Source organism: Anoplopoma fimbria, chromosome 14 (genome assembly GCF_027596085.1).
Source record: "Anoplopoma fimbria isolate UVic2021 breed Golden Eagle Sablefish chromosome 14, Afim_UVic_2022, whole genome shotgun sequence".
NCBI lineage: Eukaryota > Metazoa > Chordata > Actinopteri > Perciformes > Anoplopomatidae > Anoplopoma > Anoplopoma fimbria.
The window spans coordinates 10,700,807-10,727,978 of NC_072462.1; the positions used below are offsets into that span (position 1 = coordinate 10,700,807).

General features: G+C 40.5%; 1 protein-coding gene across 1 annotated transcript in view; it reads right to left on the reverse strand.

Annotated features, from left to right (window-relative positions):
- Positions 1-19,026, reverse strand: part of crb2a (crumbs cell polarity complex component 2a) — a 24,377-nt gene extending 5,351 nt beyond the window's left edge. The window contains exons 1-9 of the mRNA XM_054612956.1: positions 18,960-19,026; positions 9,815-10,507; positions 8,518-8,713; positions 6,363-6,502; positions 5,156-5,326; positions 4,966-5,079; positions 2,875-3,828; positions 1,438-2,012; positions 186-351 (exon numbers count right to left, since the gene is read on the reverse strand). Of these exons, the coding sequence (XP_054468931.1) occupies positions 186-351; positions 1,438-2,012; positions 2,875-3,828; positions 4,966-5,079; positions 5,156-5,326; positions 6,363-6,502; positions 8,518-8,713; positions 9,815-10,507; positions 18,960-19,026 (3,076 nt within the window). The remainder of the gene's footprint in view (positions 1-185; positions 352-1,437; positions 2,013-2,874; positions 3,829-4,965; positions 5,080-5,155; positions 5,327-6,362; positions 6,503-8,517; positions 8,714-9,814; positions 10,508-18,959) is intronic.
- Between the last annotated feature and the right edge of the window lie 8,146 nt (positions 19,027-27,172).

Here is a 27,172-nt window from a genome sequence, read left to right on the forward strand (position 1 = left end):
ACTGACAATAACTATTATTTGCATGCTGCTTGTATATTAAAAATAAGAAAAAATAATGAATTAAAAGAGTCATGAGAACTAATTTGAAGGAATGTACTGTAAACATAAGGGCACTGGCGTTGCCCAAAGAATATGACAAATATCTGACTAGAGTCAGAGTTATAAAATGATTGGGATGTTCTTACATTCATATCCATCAGAAAGGTCCACACAGTGGCCGCCATTGACACATGGATCGCTAACACACCACACACGCGTTTCGCAGGTCTTTCCGGTGTATTCCGCCGGACACGAACAGGAGAAATCGTTGAAGGTGACGGTGCATTCTCCTCCATTTAGACAAGGCTTCATCTGAAAAGGGAAACATTGAGATTGAATATAACCCAGACAAGAAAAATAATCTTCAGAGCAGGGTTTAAACTGTTAGCTATGGTTGGACAGGTATCCAAAACTGTCAAGGTTTAAATTCTGCATGCCGTGTCTACATTTTAATGAGTGAATGCATTACAACAAGTTGTCAAGGTTGGGAGGGCTCCTCTAAATATGGGCAAGAAATGCTGAAAAAGTTAGCTTGAATTTAAATAAGACTACTACAACCCATGTATCTATGGCTTAACTATGTGTTTAGTTGTTGCTCACTTTGAGGCTAGGGACAAAAACCTCCGTATAGAATGGGCATTTATAGTACCACATTCATGGAAATTAAGCCTAAAGTGGATAGCACTGAAATCCCGTTAGCATTAGCTGACATCTTCTACTTCACTTCATGTCAGTTGTATGGCTGCCAGTTGACTACAGTAGGATCGTCCACTTAAATATACAGCCTCCAGTTGGTTCAGAGTTCAGTCATTCTTTTGGCCAAGTGAGAGTAATCATCACCGTCGAAAAGTCTTGATATCTTTCATTTAGAATTACAACTGCGCGGCTGCTTGTAGTTTCAGTCGGCTATAAGGGACTGTAGGGTGAGGATAGGAGTTCAATTCTGTATTTCATGGGGGAAAAAAATGCCTTTTAAATGCCAAATAAATTAAAATAAATTGACATTGGACCTCTGGCTTCACACAAAACACAAACAGCCTTCTCCTGGGTGCAAGTCCTGTGTTTGTTTGACCCAGCTATCCTCCCTACTTCCATGGATTGTGATTAGAAACGGATTTGTGATGAGTCAAAGATCAGCGTACTCCGGAGAAAGAGGAGGAAAGTACCCTTCCCTCGAAACAAATGGGAATGCTATTTTGACCAGGCTGCCTCATCACTTTGTTTTGCGTCATAATAGGAAGCAGAAACGAAGTAAACTAAAGTAAAGACTGTGGCAATGAATATTCTGTTCTCAAAACTGACATGTTGTCCTATTAACTACCAGCAGAGCTGGCCCACAGTAGTTATTGTTACAGTACTACTGTAAGGAACAGATCTCTTGAAGGAACTATTTCCTACCTTGCAAGTATCATCGCCGACGCAGGCCTTCTTTACATTTTCAGCATCACTTGGTAGATACACTTCCTCCTCGTCCGAGCTGTTCCAGGCATCCACGTCCAGACGCACTGAGTCTAAGCGAAGGTCCTGCAGACAGCCTTTGTAATGCCCCCCCCACAGGTCAGAGTCCCAGTCTCCCAGGAGTCCCCCCACATAAGCCTGATCCCCACTGTTGACATTCACTTCAGGGATCTCTCCTATCCCGTAGCGAAGGCCTGCGTGCTCAAAGATCACTTGTCTGTGGTGAACCTCCACCTGCAGAAGTTGCTTCTCGCCGGTGGTCACAAATATGGGAGCTGTTAGCGGGGCACTGTTTGGCAGAGAGCTGACAAAAACCCTCCCCATCCCCAGGTAGACGGAGAAGTAGACCTCTCCGCCCTCTTCCTCCGTGGGTCTCCTCAGCTGGAACAGCAGTCCGTCTGGCTTCAGTGACCTCAGGAAGAAGGACACGCTGAAGTTGCTCTCGTGGCTCCTGCCTACATCGTAGACACTGAAGCTCACCGTGTCCTCATGGCTGTATGTCCACGACGGGAACTCTGACAGGAGGGAATTGAAAGTTTGGATTAATTACAAAAAATAGGACTACAACAACAGTTTATGTCAAGTTTCAGGCCATACGGGTTTTCTGTAAAATAGCAAAGAATAAAAATTAAATTAAACAAAAGATTTCCTCAGCAAAGTCCCTCACTGGCTTCCCATCTACAAACTATAGCCATTTATGTTTGACGGAAAACCAGCCCCAATCTGAAGCTCCAATGCTTTGGATTGAACCTTAATCACTGTGGTGTCAGTTTTTACCTTCTGACCCTGAATTATCTCTGAAAGTCAGTTTAATTTGTTAGCTATACCTACGAAAGGGAATTCACTGTAATTCATATATGTTGATGTGACAGAGTATAAAGAGTGACGAAGGCTGCTTAGGAGGGAAGTTTGGGGAAATGAATGGGTCTAAAAACGAATGAATGGGTCTAAAAACACTGGACTGCTGAAGCTATTTTAACCCAAACCACGAACTTTCCCTAAACCGAGTACTGTTGTGTGAGGAAACATTGGGGAGGACTATGGGTTTACATGTGCTTTAAGACCTGACAAACAATATATATTGTCACTTTACAAAATATGATGCAAATTAAACTAACAAGCAGTGTAATAACTAAATAGAATTTGTTCTACATTGACTAAGTACAACATTATAACAAAACAATAATAGAGTAAATAAGAATATACTAAAATAATTTATTACTTTAAATTATTTTTTTCTTATAATGATTTTATTCAAGAAACATTTTGAATGCAGGACATTAACTTGTAACAGTTAAGTTAATTTCACCTTTAGGACTGGATTGACGAGATTTGTCAAAGGCTTTTAAAAAAGTAAGTGGTGGTAAACGTGCTTACCTTCAGAGCAGCTCTGGCCATGGAAAGGACGGAAGCAGTCGCACTGATAGCTGGTCCACAGGTCCACACAGCGTCCATGTCCATAGCAGGGGTCAGGCTTACACCAATCCGTCTTAATGCATCCCAGCTCATGGCCTTGGTCCTTTGGCAGTGTTTGCGGTAAGATCGGCTTAGAGTCGATCATCAGGTCTTCCATACATCCAATGAAGCCTGTGCCGCTTGCAGAGAACTCTAAAAGCTCCTCTGGTGCTCCGCCTACGTACATGTGACTGAAGGCTTCAGAGGGCTGGAAGGGTGGTTCATCAGCACCACCATCCGTAACTCTGCATCCGTCCCTGTCGCAGCCAGGTCCTTTCAGAATCAGAACCAGGCCTTCCTTATCTACAAACACGTGAGCGTCCCGCCAGTCTCCATCACTGACCAAACCAGGAAATGTTACATCCAGTTCAGACTCCTCAGAAAAGGCTTTTGCACGAAGCCCACCGTTCATGATCTCCAAGATGAGGTGATTGTCCGAATCCCCTCTATAGAAGAGCAACATGTCAGGCAGTGTTGTCCGGAAGCGCAGCTGCACCCCGAAACCACTGTGAATCCGGTGCTCGACCTCCCTCCGGGTCCTTTCTTCTAGCACTACCTGGATGTGAATGAATCCAGGAGCAGAGAAGGAGAAAGTAGTCCTCGTGGAGCACTGCTCATCGTAGAAGCCGTGAGGGCACAGGCACGTGTGACCCTGTACCCCACCCTCCAGCCAAGGGTGGCAGGTGGCTCCGTTCTGGCACTCGTGGTCAACACAGCCCTGAAGTTTCACGTCGCAGTGATCGCCTCCCCAGGGGAGTTCACCGGGCTCCGCCTCGGGACAGTGGCAGGTGTAGGAGGCCCTGCCGTCCTCACACCAGCCGCCGTTCTGGCAGGGCTGGCTCTCACACTCGTCAATGTTAACCTCACACAGCTCACCTGGAGGGATAACTCTGAGGGTTAGACATGGTGGGGTGGACTACTACCAGAGCTGTGTTAGCACGTCTGTCTATAAATACTTTCTGACTTCCCTTCCCTGTTTGTGACTCTCAGCTCCAAGCCCATCGATTCCGGAGATGTAAAACTTACGAAGGAAGGTTTAAAAAGCCTTATAAATATAGTTGTATATATAAGACTCAATAATTTCTTAAAACAGCCGGTCTCTGCGGTTATTATCAAACTAGTTAATTCTATTCAATTCAATTCAGTTTATTTTGTATAGCCCAGAATCACAAATTACAAATTTGCCTCAGAGGGCTTTACAATCTGTGCACAATTCTGTTAATGTAACTGGATTTCTCTTTAAAAAAAATGAACCATGACGTCGGTGACCTTTTCCTTTCATGCCCAGAAAGCTTCGAATGAGCTGCAAGGTATATTTAACTAGGAATTTTTACCCTCTCTTGACTTGTTTAAAATATTTTAAAATCGGTTCACTCAACAATGTTGTGAATTTTAGCCTGATTCCTGTATGTTTGGTGTCTGTTTTGTTGCTATGTTGTTGTTATGATGTTATCCGTCCCCGAATGTACTTGTACTAGAAACTTTTTAACTTGCTGCCGATCTCGAGCAGGACTCAAAAAATTGTTCATCCTTGAGTCCAGGTGGATGTTTGTGCCAAATGTTAAGAAATATGTTTAAGGCGTTAGAATGGACCGGATGAAGGTACGTCCGGACAACCTGGGCGAGGCTATCACTGGTGCGGAGGCATAATAAAACGGTTTGTAGCTCTGGTGTTAGATCTGTCCATCCAGTAGTTGTGATTGTGGTTTGATTTACAATCCCAACAATAATTTGGAAGTTTTGGCTGCACATGTAGCACAAGTTTCCAACCATCGGATCAGTTGGATTTAAAGGATTAAAACAAGTGTTAAATTCGCCATCGTTGGCTCACTACTGCTGTTAGTCTGTTGAATATAAACTATTTTGATGCATAATTTATTTTCCCCTGGGCCTGTTTTATTGTATTGTCTAGTTTAGTGCATTTGAAAATAGCACACCACCACAAAGCCTATATTTAGCGTTCTTTAATTTAACAGGAGATCGTGTCCATTAATTACAAGGTCCAAGACTCACCTAGAAATCCTACAGAGCATGTACAGGTGTAGCCATTGACCTTATCCTCACAAGTGCCTCCATTCTGGCAGGGTTCAGACTCACACTCGTCAATGTTGACGGAGCAGTTCTCTCCTGTAACGGAAAAGAAATGATGAATCAAACGACCAAATCCATGATATGGCTGATTGTTTTTTTCAGTTTTACAGACCTGCAAACCCCGGCTGACACTGGCAGATATATCCAGCTGCATCGGCAAAGCTGAGCTCCCAGTCGAGCTCCCAGTGAGACGGATCAGAACGCTCAAAACACTCCCCGCTGTTCTCACAGGGCTGATCGGCACACTCGTCTATATCGATCTCGCAGTTTGGGCCTTCGTAACCTGGAGAAAACAAAGCAGAGAAGGTTGTATTCACACTGAACACACTAACACTAATGAAGTGTTTCCACATGTATCTCCTTAGAACGGTTACAAACTGTGAGGAGGACTGTTTTCCCAGTTTGATTTAGAATCAAAATGAACCTCACTTACATTGGAGAAGCAAATTGACGATATGACAACAGTAGCTTTCTTTCATCTCCGTTCACTGATTTCTGACATTTTAAAATTCTGAGAATTTTAACTCTTTTATGACTGAATTAATAATTCTTATTATAAATAGATGTTACTGCTATCATATTGGCAAGATCAGTTGGTTTAAAATATTTAATTAACTACTATTGTCATCGAGTTTTCTCCAACATTTGTGGTTCCTCTGACTTTGTCCAAGAGAGGTCTAGAGGCTCTTGAGAGCTCATTTTCATGGAAGAAAACATATTCAACCAGCTGAGTTTAATCCAGTTTTATTTGGGTTTGGATTGGAAATATTGGGAGATACCCGTGTCTTTAAGTAATAAAGATTGTATTGTTACTAGTTCGTCAACTTTGCACAAGCACCTCAGGACTTTGCAGTTGTTAACACTTGGTCAAGGTTGTAAATACAAAAAAAAAGAGTAAATAATTAATAATAATAATAATAATAATAATTGCGTTTGTTACGCTATTTAAAGGTCCTATATGTAGGATTCAGTGACATTTAAGTCACTGAAATAAATTACGAACAGGACAATGACAGTGTACTCCTGGGTGAAAGTCCTATTTTTGTTGGACCTATCAATCCCAACCATAGACTGATTAGAAATATATTTCTGAGACGTCAAAAAAAACGTAATCCCTCCCAAAAAAGCATTTCACTCTAAATATGATTGACCATGCAGTTTATGTCTCAGTGGGAAGCCGGTGTATCTAATTGTGCTTCAGTGAAAACCCAAAGCTAAAGTGCTCTAGGCTCAGATCCACACGGACAGTGGGCAGTTTACGATCGTTGCGTGTCCTCGTGTCGATACAGAAATTTGATGTGCAGCATTTGGTTCTTTACCTGGCCAGCAGAGGCAAGTGTATCCGTTGACTCCCTCTAAACAGGAGGCCCCATGCTGACAGGGATCAGAGGCACACTCTGGGATATCCACTTCGCAGTAGTCACCCTGGAATCCTGTATCGCTGCAGTCACATTCATAGCTGCAAGAAACACAAATTAGCTGAACATAAAATGTCAACAGGAAACCTGTTCACAGCAGTAGTGGGACTGCTGTTTTTTCTGTTCCAACTGATATGCAGGCTTTTGCGGTTCCACTACCTAAAATGGCACAGATGATGAACCCAAACCCCAGTCTAAAGACATCTATTGATCAACATGTTCCACAGTTTGTGATATAAACAGCAAAAAGCTTCACAGATTTGCTTTTTTCGGAAGGGAACCAAAAGCACATGTGACATACATTTAAATGAGAAATGAAAAAGAACTTGAAATAGGCACTTTGAGATGACTAATTCATGTTCAAAAGAAAACAGCTTATTGTCTTGAGATTACAGCGTTATTGAGTTTTGACCTTAAGTAGCAGGTGTAAAGAAATGAGCCTTTTATAGAAATCAGATGTGAGCAGCCTGAAGTCTCACCAAGTCATTAAGGACTTATGTGTGGACATTCACACAAGAACAAAGACATTTCCGGTATGTTTTAGTGGGATAGGTGGATTATGAGACTCTTGGCAGAGTCACCTAAAAGGCCCCACCTCCAACCCAGCAGCCCCATGGTGTCAGTGCACTATGCCCTAAATACAGAAAACCTGAGGGTACACACATTAATTGTTAGGACTGATTCATTTGACTGTCCAACAAAAAATTATAATAGTCATATCACGCTGCTCTTACCCGTATAGGTCCATTCATTCACCCATTCACGCCCGGTGGCCCAAAAAACATAGTTTGTAGTCAGCATAAAGTGTATATTAGAAGTGGAGGTAGTCACTGTGATGTCACCCACTGGTTTGAGGACTATAGTTTTAAAGCCTCGAGTTGGGCATTTTTGCCCATCGCTATCTTATATCCGACAACTCCCAGACCGGACAACGGCGTGGTAGCATCCTGTAATTCAAAAGGTAGGCCCGCCCTAAAGCATACCCTGCTTTATGGTCTATTTGACTCTAAATGGACCATAATTTACTAAATGAACATCATGCTGTATCGAAGAAGCCTTGAAACTAAAGATTAAGACCACAAACTCAGGTTTACAATGTTTACTGAGGTAATAAATCAAGAGAAAAGTAGGGTAATTTTCTCATAGACGTCTATACAGTCAGACCACATTTCAGACCTGGAGGTTGCTGCCTGTTAGTGAGACTAAAGTAGCTACTTAGGCCCAAATTCCACAAGTCAAAGTAATGTACGTTTTCTCATCTGCTAACCCTAACTTGCCCTGGTGTCCACCACAATGTTAATATATCAGGACTTAAAGGAGCAAGTGTGTAGGATTTAATGACATCTTGTGGTGAGGTTGCAGATGCACCCAACCGAATATCCCTCCGCTCACACCTCCTTTTCCAAGCGTGTCGAGGACTACGGTGGCCTTCAGGTAGCGTAAGAACATGAAAGCTCTTTCTAGAGCTGGTGTTTGGTTTGTCTTTTCTGGGCTACCGTAGCAACATGGCGGACTTTGTGAAGAGGACCCGCTCCCTATGTAGATATAATAGGCTCATTTTAAGGTACCGAAAACAAGCTAAGTTTCGGATGATTATACGACAATTAAAACATAGTTATGAATATTATATTTTTATATTATATTCCATTTCTGCCAATAAATCCCCCTAAATCCTACACACTGTTCCTTTAAAACAATGTAAGCAAAAAACAGAAGGATTCTGGAAATACCATCAGAACTTTCAATGGTTTTGTCAAAGGCTCCTTTTTCAAGGATCTTCAAAGATGTCTGGGTATTTATTTTTCAGAAAATAGATTTTTAGCTCTGTGACTTTAAGTTAAAGATGATAAATGGCACAAACTGGTGCTTGGTACAACAACACTAACAGGTTGGGAACATCACACACACACACACACACACACACACACACACACACACACACACACACACACACACACACACACACACACACACTGCACAAGCTACCTAGGTATCACAGTCTATAACACTGCTGTAAATCCTACATGCAGCACGTCCAGCATGTCGCTTGGCCCACCTGTTCACCATGTCGTGACACACGGCTCCGTTCCGGCAGGGCTCGCTGGCGCACTCGTCCACGTCGACCTCGCAGTCCTCCCCGTCAAACCCGGGTGGGCACTCACAGGAGTACGCTGCGATCAGGTCGCGGCAGGTAGCCCCGTTGTGACAGGGGCCGGACTCGCACTCATCGATCTCGGTTCCACAGTTGACTCCTGGTGGGTATGGGGGAGGGAAGTCAACGTGTAATTAGAATAGAGACACACGGAAGTGATGATGATGATGATGATGATGATGATGATGATGGAATGAAGATGTGGTTGATATTGATAATGATCGGTCATTTTTTTGTCTATAACATTCATGTCTGTATCAGTCTGTCTATTCTGGTCTTCAGATACCTACCTGTCTTTACATTCTCTAAACAAAGTGATAGTGTCACAGGGGAATGCAGAGGTGCCGATCCAAGCCGACCCTCTGACAGATAACAAGGAGCTCCTCTGACACAGAGCAGGCTCGTGGAGAAAAGAGGGGGTGTAAGAAAAAGCAAGACGGGAGTGTTTCCTCTCACTCTGCACGGAGACGTTATCTGAGCCGCAGATAAGACGTCTGACTAACAGCATCTCGCCGCGCACTTAAAATACTCCCCATGCCCAGTTTATCGGGAACAAACTAAAACACTTTGGGAATAACAAATGGCGAGGAGCAACAAGGAGTAGAAAAACAAACAAAATGCTGTCAGCGAGCAGAAAGTCCTTGACTAGGCTGCTGATGTGTTCTTTGAGGAGATGATTAATGGTGACATAATATTAAACATCTTCACTCACAGCTCTATACACACAAACAGGAGGCTGAAGCAATATGGAGTTATATTACTGCGTTTCAGTTGTTTATAAAGTCCTTTTACTTTATAACACCTGCAACTGTGTAGATTGTGTTTGTCAGATGTAATCATACTGATAGGTACAAGTTTGTAAATTTCAGTTTCAAATTTTTATTGATGACTAGGAGCAGTGATCTTGACCAATTCTGGGGGGGGGGGGGGGGTCTGACTGTTTGTATCTAATAACTGTTGTATCACTTGAAGGACTTGTAACGTTGTTGTGAGCCTTTTGTTCTGAAAAATGTGTTGGAAAGAAAACAGTAAGCAACAGTTAACTGATAACACTGTATGTTTGTAATGTGAAACTATACATCATGTGTCTGTGTGTGTGTGTGTGTTTGTGTTTGTGTTTGTGTGTGTGTGTGTGTGTGTGTGTGTGTGTGTGTGTGTGTGTGTGTGTGTGTGTGTGTGTGTGTGTGTACGACCTGTGTACCTGCAAAGCCCTCCAGGCACTCGCACTCGTAGTGGTCCTTCTCGTTGATGCAGGTGCCGTTGTTCTCACAGGGCCGTGAAGCACACTCGTTGATGTCGATCTCGCAGTTGTAACCCTGAAAACCTGGCACACAGAAGCAGTGGAACTCTGCCACTCCGTCCATGCAGATGGCCCCGTTCTGACAGGGCTCCGACGAGCACTCGTTCACATCTTCCTCGCAGGTCGTCCCTTCGAACCCCGGCGCGCAGCGGCATTCGTAGCCCTCCGGTCGCAACGCGCAGGTCCCGTTGTTCCTGCAGGGTTCGTCGATGCAGTCGGTCACGTGCGTCCCGCAGCCCCATCCTCCGTACCCAGCGGGACACCTGCAGAAGTATCCGTTCAGCTGGTCCACGCACAGGGAGCGGGGTTCGGAGCACGGGTTGCTCTGACACTCGTCCACCTCCTCCGTGCAGTTGTCCCCCGTGAGTCCGTCTGGGCAGATACAGTGGTACTCCGAGGTGCCGGGGGTGCTGGTGCAGTCCTCGCATGGTGCAAAGGAGCAGGCGTCATAGAGCTCTTCACAGTTCTTGCCCATGTGTCGGACTCCATCTCTGGCACAGATACAGGCGTAGTCGTCCGTGGCGTCCACGCAGGTAGCTCCATTCTGGCAGGGTGCAGACAGACATTTGTCTGAAGAGGCTGTGCACAGGATTCCTAAAAAACAAAGGGAATGTTATGCTAAGGATTACTTAATACGTGTTGAGTACATAGTGGGTGTACTACAGAGCAGTGTTTCCTAAAGGTCTCCAGATAACCTAGAAGTTGTCACTGTTACTGGCAGAGTCAGGACTCCATTTGGCCACACATGTGAAAGATGGATTACATGTACATGTACCCCATCATTACTGTTTATAATCCACTCTAATTTACTGATCACTCTTCTACAGCTGCACCAGAGCGTCATTTCCTGTTAAGTCACTGACAACATTTACCACACACTCACTCCCAACTCGTCAAATATTGTCCCTTGATCAGTGGGTCTACGCTTCAAACTACGCAACTTATCCTCATGCAACGGTTAGTATGAGGAAAAAGTTGCTCCTCATTTATCATGTGTTTTCCTATAACAGCCTGCAACACGTTTTGCAATCTTCCACTCGTTATATGCATAGGGTCTTTTCAAAATAAAAGTCTGTCTTCACAGGAAACTCTGTTCGGTTGAGGCAAGAAATAAACACTTAGTTAGGTTTAGGAAAAGATTGTGTTTGGGTTAAAATAACTGTGGAAGTGGCGTTTCTGAAGGAAGCAAGTAACGTGAATAAACACATCAACATTGACTTCTTGTTTCACACGTGAAGTGAACAGCGGCCTTTATACGTCCTCTTTGAAGATGTGGATAACTTACGAAAATAAATTGTGGGATATTTACACATTTTTTTGTAGGTATTGCTACGAATGCTGGATGAGACCAGCCTGAACTATGATGCTCTAGGTACCGCTCCAGAGTCAGTTTTGGGCTTTAAATAGGTATATAAGTTTGAAAAATTGGCTTTAACTGGGCTACAAGAGTAACGTAACAAAACTGAGGTAAAATAAATCAACGTCGACTTGGTTTTGACAGGACGCTAACAGCGGACTTCTGGGTGAAAGTCTTCTGTTTGTTTGACCCGTACCAACTTTCCTTCCCACCAGCCTCATGCAATCTTCTTGCTACACTACGTCTAAATACACCACAGGTGGGTTTAAATCAGCGTGCATCGGGGGCACTGACCCGATACTGTTTGTACATGCTTTAGAACAATAATCGTAACACATAATTAAGCAATTACTATTATGAAGTATCACAACACTTCATAATAGTTATTGCTGGTTGTTTTTTAATGCATGAATCATCGTAAAATATAATTCCCATAGTTGGGATGAATTGTAATCTTTTCATAATGCGTCATAATCACTGTTATAATGGGTTATGTGATTAGAAGTTACTGTATGTGATCATTTGGTTCTTTAAGTCAAATGAAAATCAATTTAAAATGTTTTATGTTTTGTTCTTGCTTTTCACTTTACTTTAGGCAAACAATGACCACTTAGAGAAACTTATAATAATGTTATAATGCATTATAATTATAATGCATTATAACAAGATAAGAATTATAATACACTATGATTCATAAAAAAAAAGTCAGCAATTATGAACTATTATGAAGTGCTATGATTACTTTTATAAAGCGTTATGAATATTTCTTAGTGCTTACAATATAATTATACAGTGCTATAATCAGATATAATATAATATATGTTTGTTTAAAATGCATTATAGACATGGGAGACATAGGAAATGTTGCCAAACGATTATCAATAGATAGCATGATTAGACTTTGACTCTAGTCACATGAAGACCAATGTGCTGCTGGGACGCTTGGCAGATTGTGGGCAGGAACCTGCTCATTCAATATCCGTCCCCATTTAGCAGCAACAAACAAGTGGACGACCTGGAACGACCAAGTGTGACCGAAACGGGTTACGTGCCTTTAAACCTGTTACACTTATTCATTTGGACATTCCCTCTAATCTGCTCTCACTTCTTTTCCTGGCACCGATGTTCAGATGCAGACGTGTTAAATCCTTAACATGTAACGTAAAGCCAAACCAGCCCACACGTGTCCTCTGTCTGCTTTAATGTTCCCTCTTTACCATGGAGGTTATGTGTCTGGTTTGGTATGTTTTTCGGAAGGATTACGGAAAAACTACAGGCCCAATCATTTTTTTGGGGGGGGGGACGGTTACCACACACATGCACTTGAATGTGCTCGCCTTCTTGCAAATAAATACTTATAATCACAATTATGACTTATATACATTTTAATCGAGACATTGAAATATTCATATTCATAAATATTTTATATTCATATAATTCTTTATTTTCACATTACCACATTGGTTGATATAACGTTATCACGATGTGAATTTTGAGTCTTTGGTGAGAAACTTAAAATGTCTTTGACCTGTTTAGCTTTTTTATTTTTTTAACGTTTTTTTACTGTTTTTATCATATCGGTACTCGATATCAGCCAATATGCAAGTTCGGGTATCTGAATCGTTATCGGGAAGGCAAAACTGCAGGAACAACTTTTAATAAAAGTTCCTTTTGTCAGCTAGAATTGTTTGTCTTGCCTCAATTATCTTGCAGCGAGTCCACAATATGACGGTACTGTGCATTATCCTCTATGAATAGTCCCCTCAGAGCCTGTGCGGCAGTTCTGTATGTCAGCTCACACAAAGTGGATGTGAACACAGTTAAAGTGAGGAGTTACAATACATACGCTGTCTCCCTTCAGCAGCCAATGCCACGAGGTCTCTGGGGAATTAGTCCACATTCCTTTTATGAGGACAATCTCTACTCCCCCTTCCCAAAAACCCCCATCCACTACTCCCTGCCTCCCAGCCCCCAACACTTTGATCAGTGTCCTGTTTGCAAATTCTCACTGAAGTGGAAGATATTAACAGTGAAGGGAGTTATGGTGGTGAAGAAGGGGGGCAGCGAGAGAGAGATGGAGAGAGAGGGGGAATATTTAATGAGATAAACCAATAGTGAGAAAGTCACTTTTATTATTTGTACACCTACTAGTCCTGAACAACCCAAACCCATGATTGATCATGTTCGATATATCTGATATGCTCTTTGGAAGCTGGTCTCAGGCTTTATCGCCGTGTCCCAGCATCGCCCTTCCGAAGCAGAAGGTTGGTGTCATTTCCAATTGCTGTCGAGGTGCATCCTCCCCTCGGTCCGAACTGTGGACACTAACTGAGTTTGAACGTTGCAGATTACAGGGGGGCCACAGGATAGCGTTAGCCGCCGGCAGACTAGAAGAGTCCCAGGTGGCTGTGGAGCATTTGGAGATTAGGCTCAGGTCTCCCTGATGTGAGAGGGAGACCAGGATAAACATGTTAACTGATTGAGGAGGTGATCCTTTGCTTGCTTGATAAGAAACTTAACATAAGTGCTGCTGGGTCAAACACTGGTCGAGAAACACTATCCAATCGTGTTTTGTAAAGGGATGAACATTTAGGCCTTTATTTCAACAATAAACTAATTAATTCAGTTGTTTTAAATGATTGTCGCTGTCTTTAATTAAATGCATTCATATGCAACTAATCTTCAAGAACTTCTGCCTTTGTGAAGCCCTGTCTGGGTTCAAATCTACATTAAACGCCAGGCTGTTCTCATACACTGTTTGTATCAAAACCTACAAAAAGTAACAAACTGTAATTCGTATATGACCAACATGATCAATTTGAATGTAGTCAATGTAATCCTTAGCCAAGGACAGGTGGTGTGGTATAAAGAGCCGAAAAAGTCCACATAAGGAGGATGGATGGGTTTTCACCCAGAAAACCACTGCACTGTTTTGTTGCCTAAATAGCGCTGGGGTTTACGCGGGCACACCAATCGCTTGTGTTGCTGGATTAGCATAAGGAAACACAAAGAATAACTTAACGCTTTGCACCCAAGTTTTCATCTGTATAGGTTCACAATGAGTGTGCAAATCTAGAGGTCCAAATACTTTATTTCATTGATGTCTATAAGTAGATCCTGATCATTGTGTTTCACTGTCAGCTCATGTTTTCTTATGTGGTGGTGTGCCTCAAGGAACAATTCTTGGTCCACCTTAACAAAACCCACCACTTATCTTCTTTACTCATTGAAGATTGGACTCCTGAGACGGCACAATTTGTCCTGCTTGAACAGAAAACGCTTCTTCATGCTTTCTTTCCTCCCTCCCGGTCCTTCCTCTGGTTCTCAGTAGATCAATCGCGTTGGGGGGACGGATTGACCGAAATGCAATCTGGAAACACACCACCTATCGTCCGATGTTGCTTTACCTTTTTTATTGGATTAAAATGTGCTTGTTAACTAGCTACTTGTGAAACAATTGGGTTGTACACATTATTTCTGAACTCCAGTCTCTCATTTCAAGTTGCTAATGGGATTGTAAACAAGGAGCAGCGCACAAAAAAGAAGGTCTTGGCTCGGTTATCTGCTGACTACACCAGAACCCCCAGAAATATGGACCCTTGCCCTCAGAGTTTTATCCAAGACTGAGGCTAAGGTAACTAAAACACTTGGTCAAGGTGAGTTAAAGTTCCTTGATTAAAGTTAGCCTAATAAAAACACAAAAATGAATTGTAGGTGTCTGATAGGAGGTTACATATTCACACAGTACCTTCGGCAATTGTGAGGTGTGCAACCAAATTGCCATGATACTGTGTTGATCATTTAAGTCTAATTATGCTAAAAACTAGATTCAATTAAAATGCCTACAATACAGTCACACCAGTATTACAGCAATACTAATTTTAGTCTCACTGCTTTGGCTTTCATTGTGCACACTGCTCACTTTTCCCTCTTTTCTGATCCCCGTCTCCACCACCTTCTCCTCATTCACCCCCATCCCCCCACTTCTAATCTTCATCCTACTTTTTCTCCCCCTCTTTCACCCAAGCAGGTTTGATGGCCCCCCTGACCTCCAGAGCCTTTCCATGTCGTAATCCCTCTGGCCTCTTTGGGTCAATCCCCTTGCTCCTCTAATCTCCGGTTTGCAGGATACCTGCACAGATTACAGCCTCAAGCTCCAACCTCTCTGTCACCATATTGTCTTTCACGTGCTCTTCTTCTGCTTCTGTCACTCTGACCTCACATCTCAGCAGCTTCCCATATTCAAACCCTCATGAACAATCGTCGGGATTCCTAGGAATTTGCAGCAATGGAATAACACAATAATATTTCAGAACAAAGTTCATATAATGCAACTAATGTGCAAATATTTTAGGAGTATAGTGAGCATAGCCGGCAAGATTTATTCTCCAACTTGTTAAATGATTGCTCTGATATTCAAGTCTTCCTATAATCGTCACACTAAGGATTCACAACGTTGTTACAAAGTGTTCTGCCGGTGGATCAATGCTAATTAGCTTATTTCTTTCCCACGGCAAGAGGGGATCAATCATTGTTGTAGTCTATTCTCTTTGGAACAGCGTTTACCCCTGCTTCAATTCATCATGCTAAGCTAGGCTAATCACTTCCTGACTCATTGGTAAGTTTTGGTATTTCTTCCTCTAAATTTTTTTTTTAGAATCATCACCATAAAACTTCCCCAGTTGATTACTTACATTAAAACACATTTTACATTTTTTCTAGTACAAGTTTCTCTTGAATGTTATGTTTCAGTATGCAAATGAGGCACTATTGTTAAATATGTGCTTATTTTCATTCATTTCCACAACAGAAATCTGAATATTGGATTAAGCCAGGTTCAAAATTATTGTTTCATTTTGTTGACCTATTAGTCAAAGGTCTTTTTGGAGGGAATTTTGTTGATATGTTTTGTAAAATGACATACATTTTGAAGACACTACAGGTGAATAGGGTAAAATATTCAGCGAATGGATATTACCATGAAACTTTTCAAATTGATTACTTACATTAGGACTACTTTTTTTTTTTTAGATTACTTTTTGCTTTACAAGTTTTCTGAAATGTTAGGTTTACATATATAAAGGAGGCATTATCTTATGGTAACTTTTGGTGAATTTAAGAGAAATCTACAGAAACAAATAGACAATGTAGTAAAATAAACACGGTTTCTTTGCACTAGTCTAAAAAGAGACGTGTAATAGAAGCAAATTAGCCCAAAATCAGTGCCAGTGCATGAAAAATGACATTTTGATCCTGTAGTGTCTCGCCTTAAACCCAGAATGAAACTGGAACATGAACCCAGAAACACAAACACAGTGGAGTATCATACAACGTTACGACCTGTACATCATTCATGGTAATCCACAGAACACACACAAGGTTGATCCTGACTGTTCAGACACCTGTACCTACAGTATCAGACATGTCACCGAGGACACAGATCAGACAGTGTGGACAGACGTCTCATTCACCTGACATAGGTCCAGGTTATACAGTCACACCGGGAGTACCCTGATTCTTTAGTGTTCAGAACATATGCCATACTCTGTGACCCTCTCCCTCTGCCATCAACCCACCAAAAAAGAAAAATGTTCCAAAACAGTTAAAAAAAGCTGCTGTGTTCTTTTGAGATCCACAGCTCAGCTACAAACATAGCATTCGGTCTGTCACTCTCAATGGTATAACTTCCCTTAAACTGTGATAATCTGTTTTCCCTCTGACACAGATTAGCGGCTAATCTAGTTTTTCTTTCTGTAAATGAAATGACAAGCATGAAGTGGCAGGAAGCAGAGCTCGTCTACTCTTTGCTGGGAATGAAATTGTCTCTAGGTTCCAGAAACAGAAGCATTAACTCCACCGAGTGTGTCTCCCTCTCCACTCCCCAAACAAAGAAGAGTTGGCGGCGAAAATAACAAAAACAGGGATTTACTTATTCTGTATCATGTTTAACATTAATGGATCATAACATTTCAGGTATGGAATTAATCTGCAGACAAACTTTTCTATGGATGTCAGTTTTTGACATCTTGACAAATGCCAAGATGTGGCCTGCAACGGACTAGGTATGGCTTGTTGTTAGCCTAGCCGTTATCCGGAAATGCCTTTATGCTTCACTTGTACCCCTAACTGACGGTGAAGAGGAGTAAGGAGTCAGCAGTTTATTCATAAAGAGTTAATTTTATTTTTCTGATCAAAATTATAGCTAGGGACATTTCAGTGGTAGGTGGATATTGGTAGGGACATGTTTATTTTTTCCTCTGCAAGATCAGCCTGAATGATGAACACATTACTGAACTGAATCTCTGTGGGGGTAGGCCAATACAAATTGAAAAAAATCCCAATTTGAATATTCAACCTTTATTTGACAGGAGGCCATACTGAGACCGAGGTCTCTGTTTACCTTTGTACTGAAAGACAATTCATGTAAAAAAAAGTGTTGAAGTTGGAATGAGGGTTTATGTCACTTGTACGATATTTGGGTTAGTTTCTCCATATAAATATAAATCACAAAATGCTGAATGAAATTACACAGACTTAAATCAGAGGTTGGTTAATAAGCTTTTAATTTCTAACCTGGAGTATACTTGAGGTAAAAGTGATTTGAAAAGAAAAGTATGTATTTTCATTTTACAAGATATGCAAATTAACTCAAACTTTCCTAAAAAGGATAACAACAATAGGAGTTTGCTCTGATGGTTGTTTCTTACAGCAGTCTATTCTTGGGGTCTATTAGTGAGTTATGTTCTTTACATGACGTAACAGTGCCAAGAGTTTCTGTCATCATCACGTCACAGACAACTTCTTTACCCCTTCAAATGAAATCTCTATTTCTGAACAGTAAATCCTGGCTCATAATATGTGAGTGAACTTTTTAAGCTGCCGGATGTCTCTTTTGGAATTCAAAAATCTAACTTGATGGAACGCTGCTTTAAAGAAATCCAAACTTTCGGCACACAACTTGACCTCAATCTGCACCTCCATTTTGCACCTCCATTCATGCGAATATGAATGAGATTCTCCTCCCGGTTTCGATCGAGGAGCATCCGATTCTGAACCAGTCATGTGTCAAATCTGATAGAAAGAGCTAGTTAAACATTGAAGCCACATCTTTTACAATAAAATCATACACCAGCTTCTACTGTTTAAGCATCGGGTGGAGATGTTTGTAGACGAAACATCACCACAATAATTATCCTCCACATGCTCGAGGTTTCTCAGTATTGTGAAAATACACTGGAAGCTAGCCAAACCTCTCATTGTTGCAAGTGACAAAGGACTAACCCCCCCCCAACATCTATTTGAGTCACTTAATATAGTGGGCGCTCAAAACACCCCACTTGTGCACCGTTCATAGAGCAGCACCCCTCAGACTGACATTCCTGAGGCCTGAGAGAGAGTGAGAATCCTCAGGACTTCCCCTAACCAAAGACTGATGAAGTGTAATATGTATTGTGTTGGTCAATAAGCATCTGGTGGATATTTACGTCCCTGTTATTACTCTTTCCATGCAACCTGTTGCTTTGGCAGGAAAGAGGATTAAACACTAACTTCACACAGAATCTCTGTTGGGATTTGCAACGTGATTTTCTTAAGTCCTTCAGCATTCAACTACAGAAACTGGTCATCCAGAAAGACCACTTCAAACTGCCCTTGAACTCAGGAAAAAAAAAAATAGTTGTATCTACTCACCCCATTTGAACATCATCATCGTCAGCAACAGTGTCTTTAGATTCAGGTGGACTTTCCCCAACTCCATGGTAAAAACCTGGATCTTTACAAGACCAGAGGGAATATGCAGGAAAAAGAAAGCAGAAGTACTGGAGTCCTACAGCAGTGACATGCTGCTGCTCCTCACTGTGTTGCTGTTGCCCTGTGTTCAGAGGCTGGCATGCTACACACTGCCCATGCTTGGCTACTAGTGAGTGTACAGCATCGGGCTTCAAACAGACAAGCCCTCCTCCCTGCTCTGAGTGTAATCGGCCGTGAGAGCAGAGAGACGACGGGAAAACATGAGCTGGATTAACACCTGCTGATACGGAGGCTCATCCTCTGAGCTCCTGTTGAAACAGGAGGTAGCACTTTCAATAGCGCCATGGCTATAAGGCATTATAAACATACTAATAAGGTGTTTAACCTGATTATAACACTATATAATTGAAGTTATAAAAACTCATAAATGTTCATAATTCTTTATAAGAATAATCATAACATATTATGAAGCATTTTATAATGATATATATGGTCAAGTATGATAATATTTCCTAATTGATGGTCACTCATTCACACATTTGTTTTAGTGTTTCATTATTTCCATACATATACAATACATTATAATCTTTTTATCTTTTTTAATGTATTATCATTTATTTGTATGTCACTCAAGGTGGTCCTTGGTGGCTTAAAGTGAAGTAATGAAACTTCTGATATATAGACAGATGTAATCCATTACGAGCTGATTATGAGTCAAAGTGGTCTTTGTGTGCTTTAAGTAAAGTGAAAAAACCCCACCAAAATCAACACAAGAACAACTCACAAAACGTTGTAAAATAAATAAATTTGTTCATTTAATGCCTCATACCCCAATTTGACACAACAATTTGATGATGAACAACTGAATCATGAAACTATTAACATTCACACTAAAGATTCAGCCGAGTCCATTTCAAGATCATTTCTAAAACAATTCTGCTTTCCTGGTAAAAACATTTTTAAGGAGTCATTTTTGTTGATCAAACATTGATTTATAAGTGTAATATATGCAGTAAAGTGGAATTGTTATGAACTGAGTCATTTGACATTTTTTGGGGGGGAGAGAAACATTACATTAATGAAATGTAAATGTCCGTCATTCATCATCAAAAAGTTGTGACATTTTGGACAACAAATAAATTATTTTTTTCACTTTATTTAAATCAAACAATTTCCCCTTATATTCTCCTATCACACTATAATGCAGTTTTTTATAATGCATTTTCAAAAGATTATAATGTATTATGCTATATATCTAATTAAAATACATGATGACCCTTACAAAAAAAGTGAGTGACCAGCAGTTATAAAGTATTGTGATAGTTGACCATATAATATGTTATGATTATTGTTATGAAGCATCATTAAAAGTGATTTCACTATAAATATAATTCATTATAAGCAGGTTATTACGCATCTTAATGTGTCTATCGTGCATAATAGACATGGGCATCATAGAAAATGTTACCAAAAGGGATAGTGTAAGGGAAGGTATAAAGATTCTATCCCATTTAAGTGGTTCATACTTTAAATAGCATCATGAGTTAATTGACACTAATTGCAGCCTCATTTTGACTGACACTGTTAACTCTTTACTGGTCTCATCAAGAAAGAAAACAATGGAGTGACATAAAAAACTATTTTCAATTACACATCTATTTTTGTGGACAAGAGCCATTAGTAAAACCCCCCAAATAAAACAGTTTGATAAGGAATGATAAAACAAACAAAATGAACTTGTGGTCACAAAAGATCTAACAACAACATACATAATATACATTTCAGACCATCTGCGTTTTTGAACAACAGGACTTCACTTCTTTTTGCAATGTTTCCTCCCTTTTGTGGTTTTCTAAAAACCATTGCCGACCTATAAACCCCAATCCTTTATTTAACTGATTAGTGTCTGTACGTTGACAGCAAACATCTAAAAATGCATCGTTTCATACTAATGTAATAATACCAACATATGGCAATATTAAGCTTTTTTAGAAATAAATACTACAATTGGTAAACATAATGCTTTCAGAAAATGTTATATCGCCATCAGACTTTTGGGGGGTAATCATTGAATCATTCTGTTCAGCTAACACTCTGAAACCAGACTCCATCAACAAACATGATTACATTTCAAAACTCCACTTTACACTGGACACAGGTTACCTGAAAAGTATGATTATTTTCTGGGCTTAATAAAAGCAGAGCTAGGTTGAGTTGACCTCTAGTTTCAGTCAACAAGACAAGACAAATAAGAATACTGAAACCTTTTAAGGATCACTTAATAAATACAATATACAATACCCATGTTTATTGTTTATTTATCTTCCCTTGTCTGCCTGTCTCTATACTGACAACTGTCCATTACTTTAATGTCCCAACATGTCCCAAAATAGTACGTTTTAAAAAAGATATTGCCTGGTTCTACAGGTGAGATATCTCCGTTTAATCATGAGATGATGGTAGATTGTCAAACTAAAGCTAGTTTCAGTTAGTTACTTTCAGTACAGTAATACATAGAAACCAATGGCAGACTTGAAGGTTGTAAAAAACACATTCACAAATCTAAAACTCAACATTATGCTTTGAAAATGTATGTGTTCAGTGAAATATTTTTAAATTGTAGGCTACTTCACAAAGACATCTTCCTTTAAAGCAAGTCTAGATTATTTAAATCCTCCCCCCATGACCCCTTTCTGAGTAAAAGGGTCAGAAAAGAGATGGATGAATTAGCATAGTTATTTATAATGGATAAAAGAGGAATAAGAACAAGAAAGCAGCATTTCAGAGCCAAAATATCTCAACTGTCACAAATACTTGACTTTTCAAAACTCGTTGACTTTTCACGAGTGTTTACAGATGTCCAATGACAATTTGTTATTACATTCACACACACTCTTTTAACTGAAGGCATGTTGGCTCAAATCCACCGTGTGTCCGTGTGTGAACCAATCAGCCTCTGGCACTGTGTTAATCTGTGCAGTCCAGTGAATCCAGGACGGGTTTTAGTGTCTTCAGCAGCTTTAGTGGCTCCTTTGTAGCATGGAGCTTAGCAGTCAGACATCCATCACTTAGCCTGTTAGGGACTTGTTACCCCCCTTTACTCCCTCCACCACCCACCCCTCCCGAAACACCAGCTGTGCCTGACACCCCACGGCCCAACAGACATATTTGCACCCATGAACTTTGTGTCACCTACAGTAACTGGCACATGATCAGGATATTGCACATTGTGCATTTGGGTAAATATATTAATCATGTTAAACTTTAGACAGGCATTCAACCAGAAAATAGCACAGGGTTAAAAACCACAAGGGTCTTTGTTGGTGTGATGCTTCAGGTACCAGTGAGAAGATGAAATACAATCAAAAAACTGGAGCTTGTGTAATACTGTAGATATGTGACTTTGAAGGCTTATCGGACACCAAAACACTACACAGCAGTTGAGACTGGATCTTACAGCTCTGGAAAGTTATCAACAATCATTGTAGCCTCTGTTTCAATGATTACGTCTTTATTCTAAGAGTCTTACCAGTACTGGAGCTTACAATGTATTTTCTTGAGGATGCCGATAATGGTGGCCAAATCAAAAGGCTTCATTCCCTTGGGAGCACGAATATTTGACGTTTGATGATGGGAGGGCACGAGTGTTTGGCTCATGGAGTGTTTAAAGGGCTCATCTTTTGTAAGCATTAAAGTTACAGTACATTTTAATGGCAACCTGCACTTTAGATTTTTAAATGTGAAAAAGTGGAAATATTGTTCTGATGGCAGGGTTGGAGGAGAGGTGAGTGGATTATTGATACTATGCATTTTCTTTTGCCAAATCTACTATCCTGCAACTGACCAATAAATGGGATTGGGTTTGTAATAGCATCCACGGTGGACCATTCATTTCTACAGAACTGCAGTGAAACAAACAGGGACTTTCAGCTAGGAGACAGCTGTTTGTGTCCTGTGTAAAACCAAGACAATGCAGACTTATTTTCCCTTAGTTTTGTTACATAACTTATGTACATTATTAGCACCAGTACAAGTACACTTATGAGGTAACTGGCATTAGAGGTGTACGTAACAAAACAAAACCTACGTAAGAAGTGTACTAGTTTTATGTAACAACCCAAACCAGCATCTTTTCCTAAACCAAGTAATTTTAACTTGTAAGAAAACCTAAAAGCTAAACAAACCTACATTGGAAGGTTATTTTGAAAAGATACTGTTCAGGTTCAGGTCATTTTATTTGTACCCTAAGGTAGATTTGGTTTGCAGTAGAAGGAAAGACAAGGTATCCATAAGACACACATTTTATAAACCACTCAGATAATAGACCTACATGACAAAATACTCAAGGCCCCACTAAATCACGAAAAATATATATATATATCCGTACAATGTTGCTACGACTTGTTCATCTAAGTTATGGCTGTGGAACCAAGCTTTTTTCTAACGCTTTGTTCTGCACCTTGGGTAATAAACCTTGGTCCAGAAGGAAGAAGCTGAAATTTGCTGTGCAAAGGTTTGGAGTCATGATTTAAACTGGAGCGGGCTATCTGCTGTATAACTTGTCCGGTGCACATGGACCCCGGGTTTAGTTGTGACTCCCCAATCAGCATATAAGCGAGTAACGAGCAGAAAAACTGACTCAAGAGGGGTACGTAGAGCGTGAAAGTTTTGAAGCACAAGGTAACTGATAAAGGGTTATTATTGAAGAGTTGGGTGTGAGAACATGTTGCCCATGAAGACAAGTTGGTATCTGAAGCTGCTCACTAGTACATGACAGACAGCACATGGCCCAACACAGTCATCCCTGCAACTGCTTTATCACTGAACATTTCCAGTCAAGTGGTAAAACGTACTGTAACGCTCAGACTGAGTCCTTGCATCAGATGTTCTTTCAGTACATGAAGTAGCACAATGCAAGAAAACACAGAATGACACATTCTAAACACAGAGGGAATAGACCGCTGTAGCAGATCGGCTGTTCTGTCCTTGAGAGGTTCCTCCCTAATCAGTGATAGATACGGAAGAAGTGGTGAACCGCACGAGGAGTGAGCAACATAAATGGCAAGTTAACACCATCTATTAGTCACCCGTTATGTTGACTGAAAGACAACGGCCATTGAATCTTTTTAGACCGGATCAGTCTGCTTTTTGGTGTCAGCATTCTGAACAAGTTTCCTGTTTACCGTGATGAGCTCACCAGGAGATGACACTCTGTGCCATTTATGCAGAGCAGCACAGACCTTTGACTGTGTAAGCAGGGATATGTTGATGTCCTCAGCTGACGCTTTTGTTTTTTCCTACATCAGTGAACAAACTGTCAGCAGCACATTAAATCTAATCATAGTTCATTCATGAATCACCAAGACGGTTTGGATGCTGATGTGACTGCCACCTTATAAAATTCTGAACCGTCTGAACACCACGTTTTAACCATTAGTTATATATACAGTGAGCTGAACTGTTACGCTGTTCAGGTGTACTCAGAAGCTGTTATTGGTGGCTATAGTTTATCAGAAATGTTATAATTCCTGAAGAGCCAGTGTTCCAATTTTAAAACCATAAGCAAAGCTGTATTCATTCACTCAAGTGTAAGGAGGCTAAATACTGTAGGGGGCCTGCAGTGAATGGCTGCCTTGGGCCCCCAGCAGCTTATTGTGTCCACTTGTATAGAAAGGGTTGATGCTGACATCTGAATGAAGCAGGGGAACTGTCAATCATCTATTTTAAAGTACAGCTTATTGGAGTGACTTTAGCCCCCCCAAAAAATACAAACTTAGGCCTAGTGAGAAAGTGAAAGTTGAGGCTGATTCGCCAGGTTGTACTTCCACGACTTGGCAAACACAAAGAGGTGTAAGAAGGGAGCCAGAGCAGCCACACACTTCACTAGAATTCCAGCATTAGCCGTTTGATTTGGTCACAAGCCCAGAAATGTGAATTGTTCAGGAAACAAAAGAATACATAATCTGACCTAAGGCTCGCCCTCATACCAGAACACTTCTATTGAAATGATGTAGTGTATGACAAACTATTTAGCTTTTAGTTAAGTCAGTCCAAACTGTGAGGTTTAATTTACATTGTGTAAAATATTGCTCTTGGATTTTGATAAAGCATAAACACCCAATTTATACAACCACACACACACACACACACACACACACACACACACACACACACACACACACACACACACACACACACACACACACACACACAAGTAGCAGAACACCTCAGATCTTTTGCAAAAAGACATGTCATTCAAAACTTTACAATAATTTACAAAAAAAACAATTATTCTGCTTATGGTTTTAAAATTGGAACACTGGCTCTTCAGGAATTATGACATTTCTGATAACAATAACACCACCAACCACCAATAACAGCTTCTGACACACAGCTCCAGGGTCCTAAAAATAGACAGTGCAGGTACAATCTAGAATAAAATAACATAAACTATGCAAAAATGTGAATAAAGTATCTTTTTTTCCCCAATTTTTTTCTTTGGTATTTTCGACACATACATATATGCATGATGATTACTAGTTAATATATGTTAATGTCGACCCATGTCAAGTCTCTACTTGATCATGTGATGAGATGATACGCGATAGGGTAGCTAGTTTTGGCACAAAATCGGTCAAGCCTGACATGCCTCTCACTGCCATGTTGATTTCCATTGTTGTTGTAAACAGCAGTCGAAAATCAGCAATCAGGTATTTGGCCAGGTGGCCCGTGAATCGGTCAATTGGTCCATGTGTGGGGCATTTTGAATGACAGTGTTTTTAAAATGTAAAAGAAGTGACTTTAGGTCAGATTCCTGTATTTTCTGTAGAGAACCATCGCAGTGTTTTGCTACAAAAGTGCCATGTTGAATTGCAAATTAGGTGAAAAGCGGAAAATGTGTTTCAAGTTTTGGAGACTTGAGCTAAGATTTCTCTCTCTGGAGGGTCAGTCTCACTAAATGTGCTTTTAGTCATTTTAGTTTGTTAGCACTTTAAAAAAGATGTGGTTGTTTACCAGGCTTGAAGGGTCCAATGAAAAGACTCTGTCAAGTTGCATTGTAGGAGAGTTTTTGAAGCTTGACACACACTAGGTTCTAGAGGTCAGGATACCTCAGGGTACCATGTTGTCATATAACAGTCTGCAATATACTGATGAATTATTTAAATCTTTAACCTATTTTGAATTGAATTACATTACATTACAGTCATTTAGCAGACGCTTTTATCCAAAGCGACTTACAATCAGTAGTATATTACATATACAACGTTTGAACCAATAGTATGCCATAGTAGAATACAGTCTCCTCTCCAATCAAACTATCACATTGACAAAGACATTGTTGCTCCAAGGGTCATTAATAAGCTCTTAAATTAGTGTCTTAAATCAGAAACTATTCATTTATTAAATATAAACTGGTGTCACTATCAAAACGCTGCTGGAACTCAGACTTAAATAACAGCGGTGGGTTGGGTTCCGGTGGGTTGACACTAATCTTTAAACTTAAAATAACTTTAAATATTACAGTGAACACAAAATGTGAACTGCAACAGTAAATGCAGGAAACAGGAATGGAACAAAAAGAACAATTTTATGGTATTTTTTTAAAATAATAATTACTTACTTAAAGTTAAGTCTTTCATTCTTATTGCATGACAAACTCCTGGATGCATAACTGATAAACGTAACATGCAAGAAATAATGTTGGTTATTTGTTTGCCCTCTGGTGGTAAATATTCTCCATCACATTTCAGCAAGCTACTGTACTCGTGACACGTTCCTATCTCGCGTGATTTTATATTGTCTGAAAAAAAGTCGTCCGTGCATTGTTGGAAGCATATCATATTTTGGTTCCACTACACTTCGAGATAAACCACCAAGACATTAAACAAGCGATCTGTTGATGCCGCTGTGGAACCAGCGGGAGTGAACCAACTAGCCGCTGTCACATATTTCTCATCGTTCCACATTGTACGTGACACCGGAAGCTAGTTTACCTGTTCATAATGGTGTAAAAAAGCCCGCATCTTTGTCTTACAGACAAGTTACGACCTGTGAATAGAAAATAATGCAAAGGCCACTACCGTTTAAAAAGAAAACATTTAATTAATTTGTCCCTGTAGCAGACACATACGGAAGGAACGTAGTAGATATTA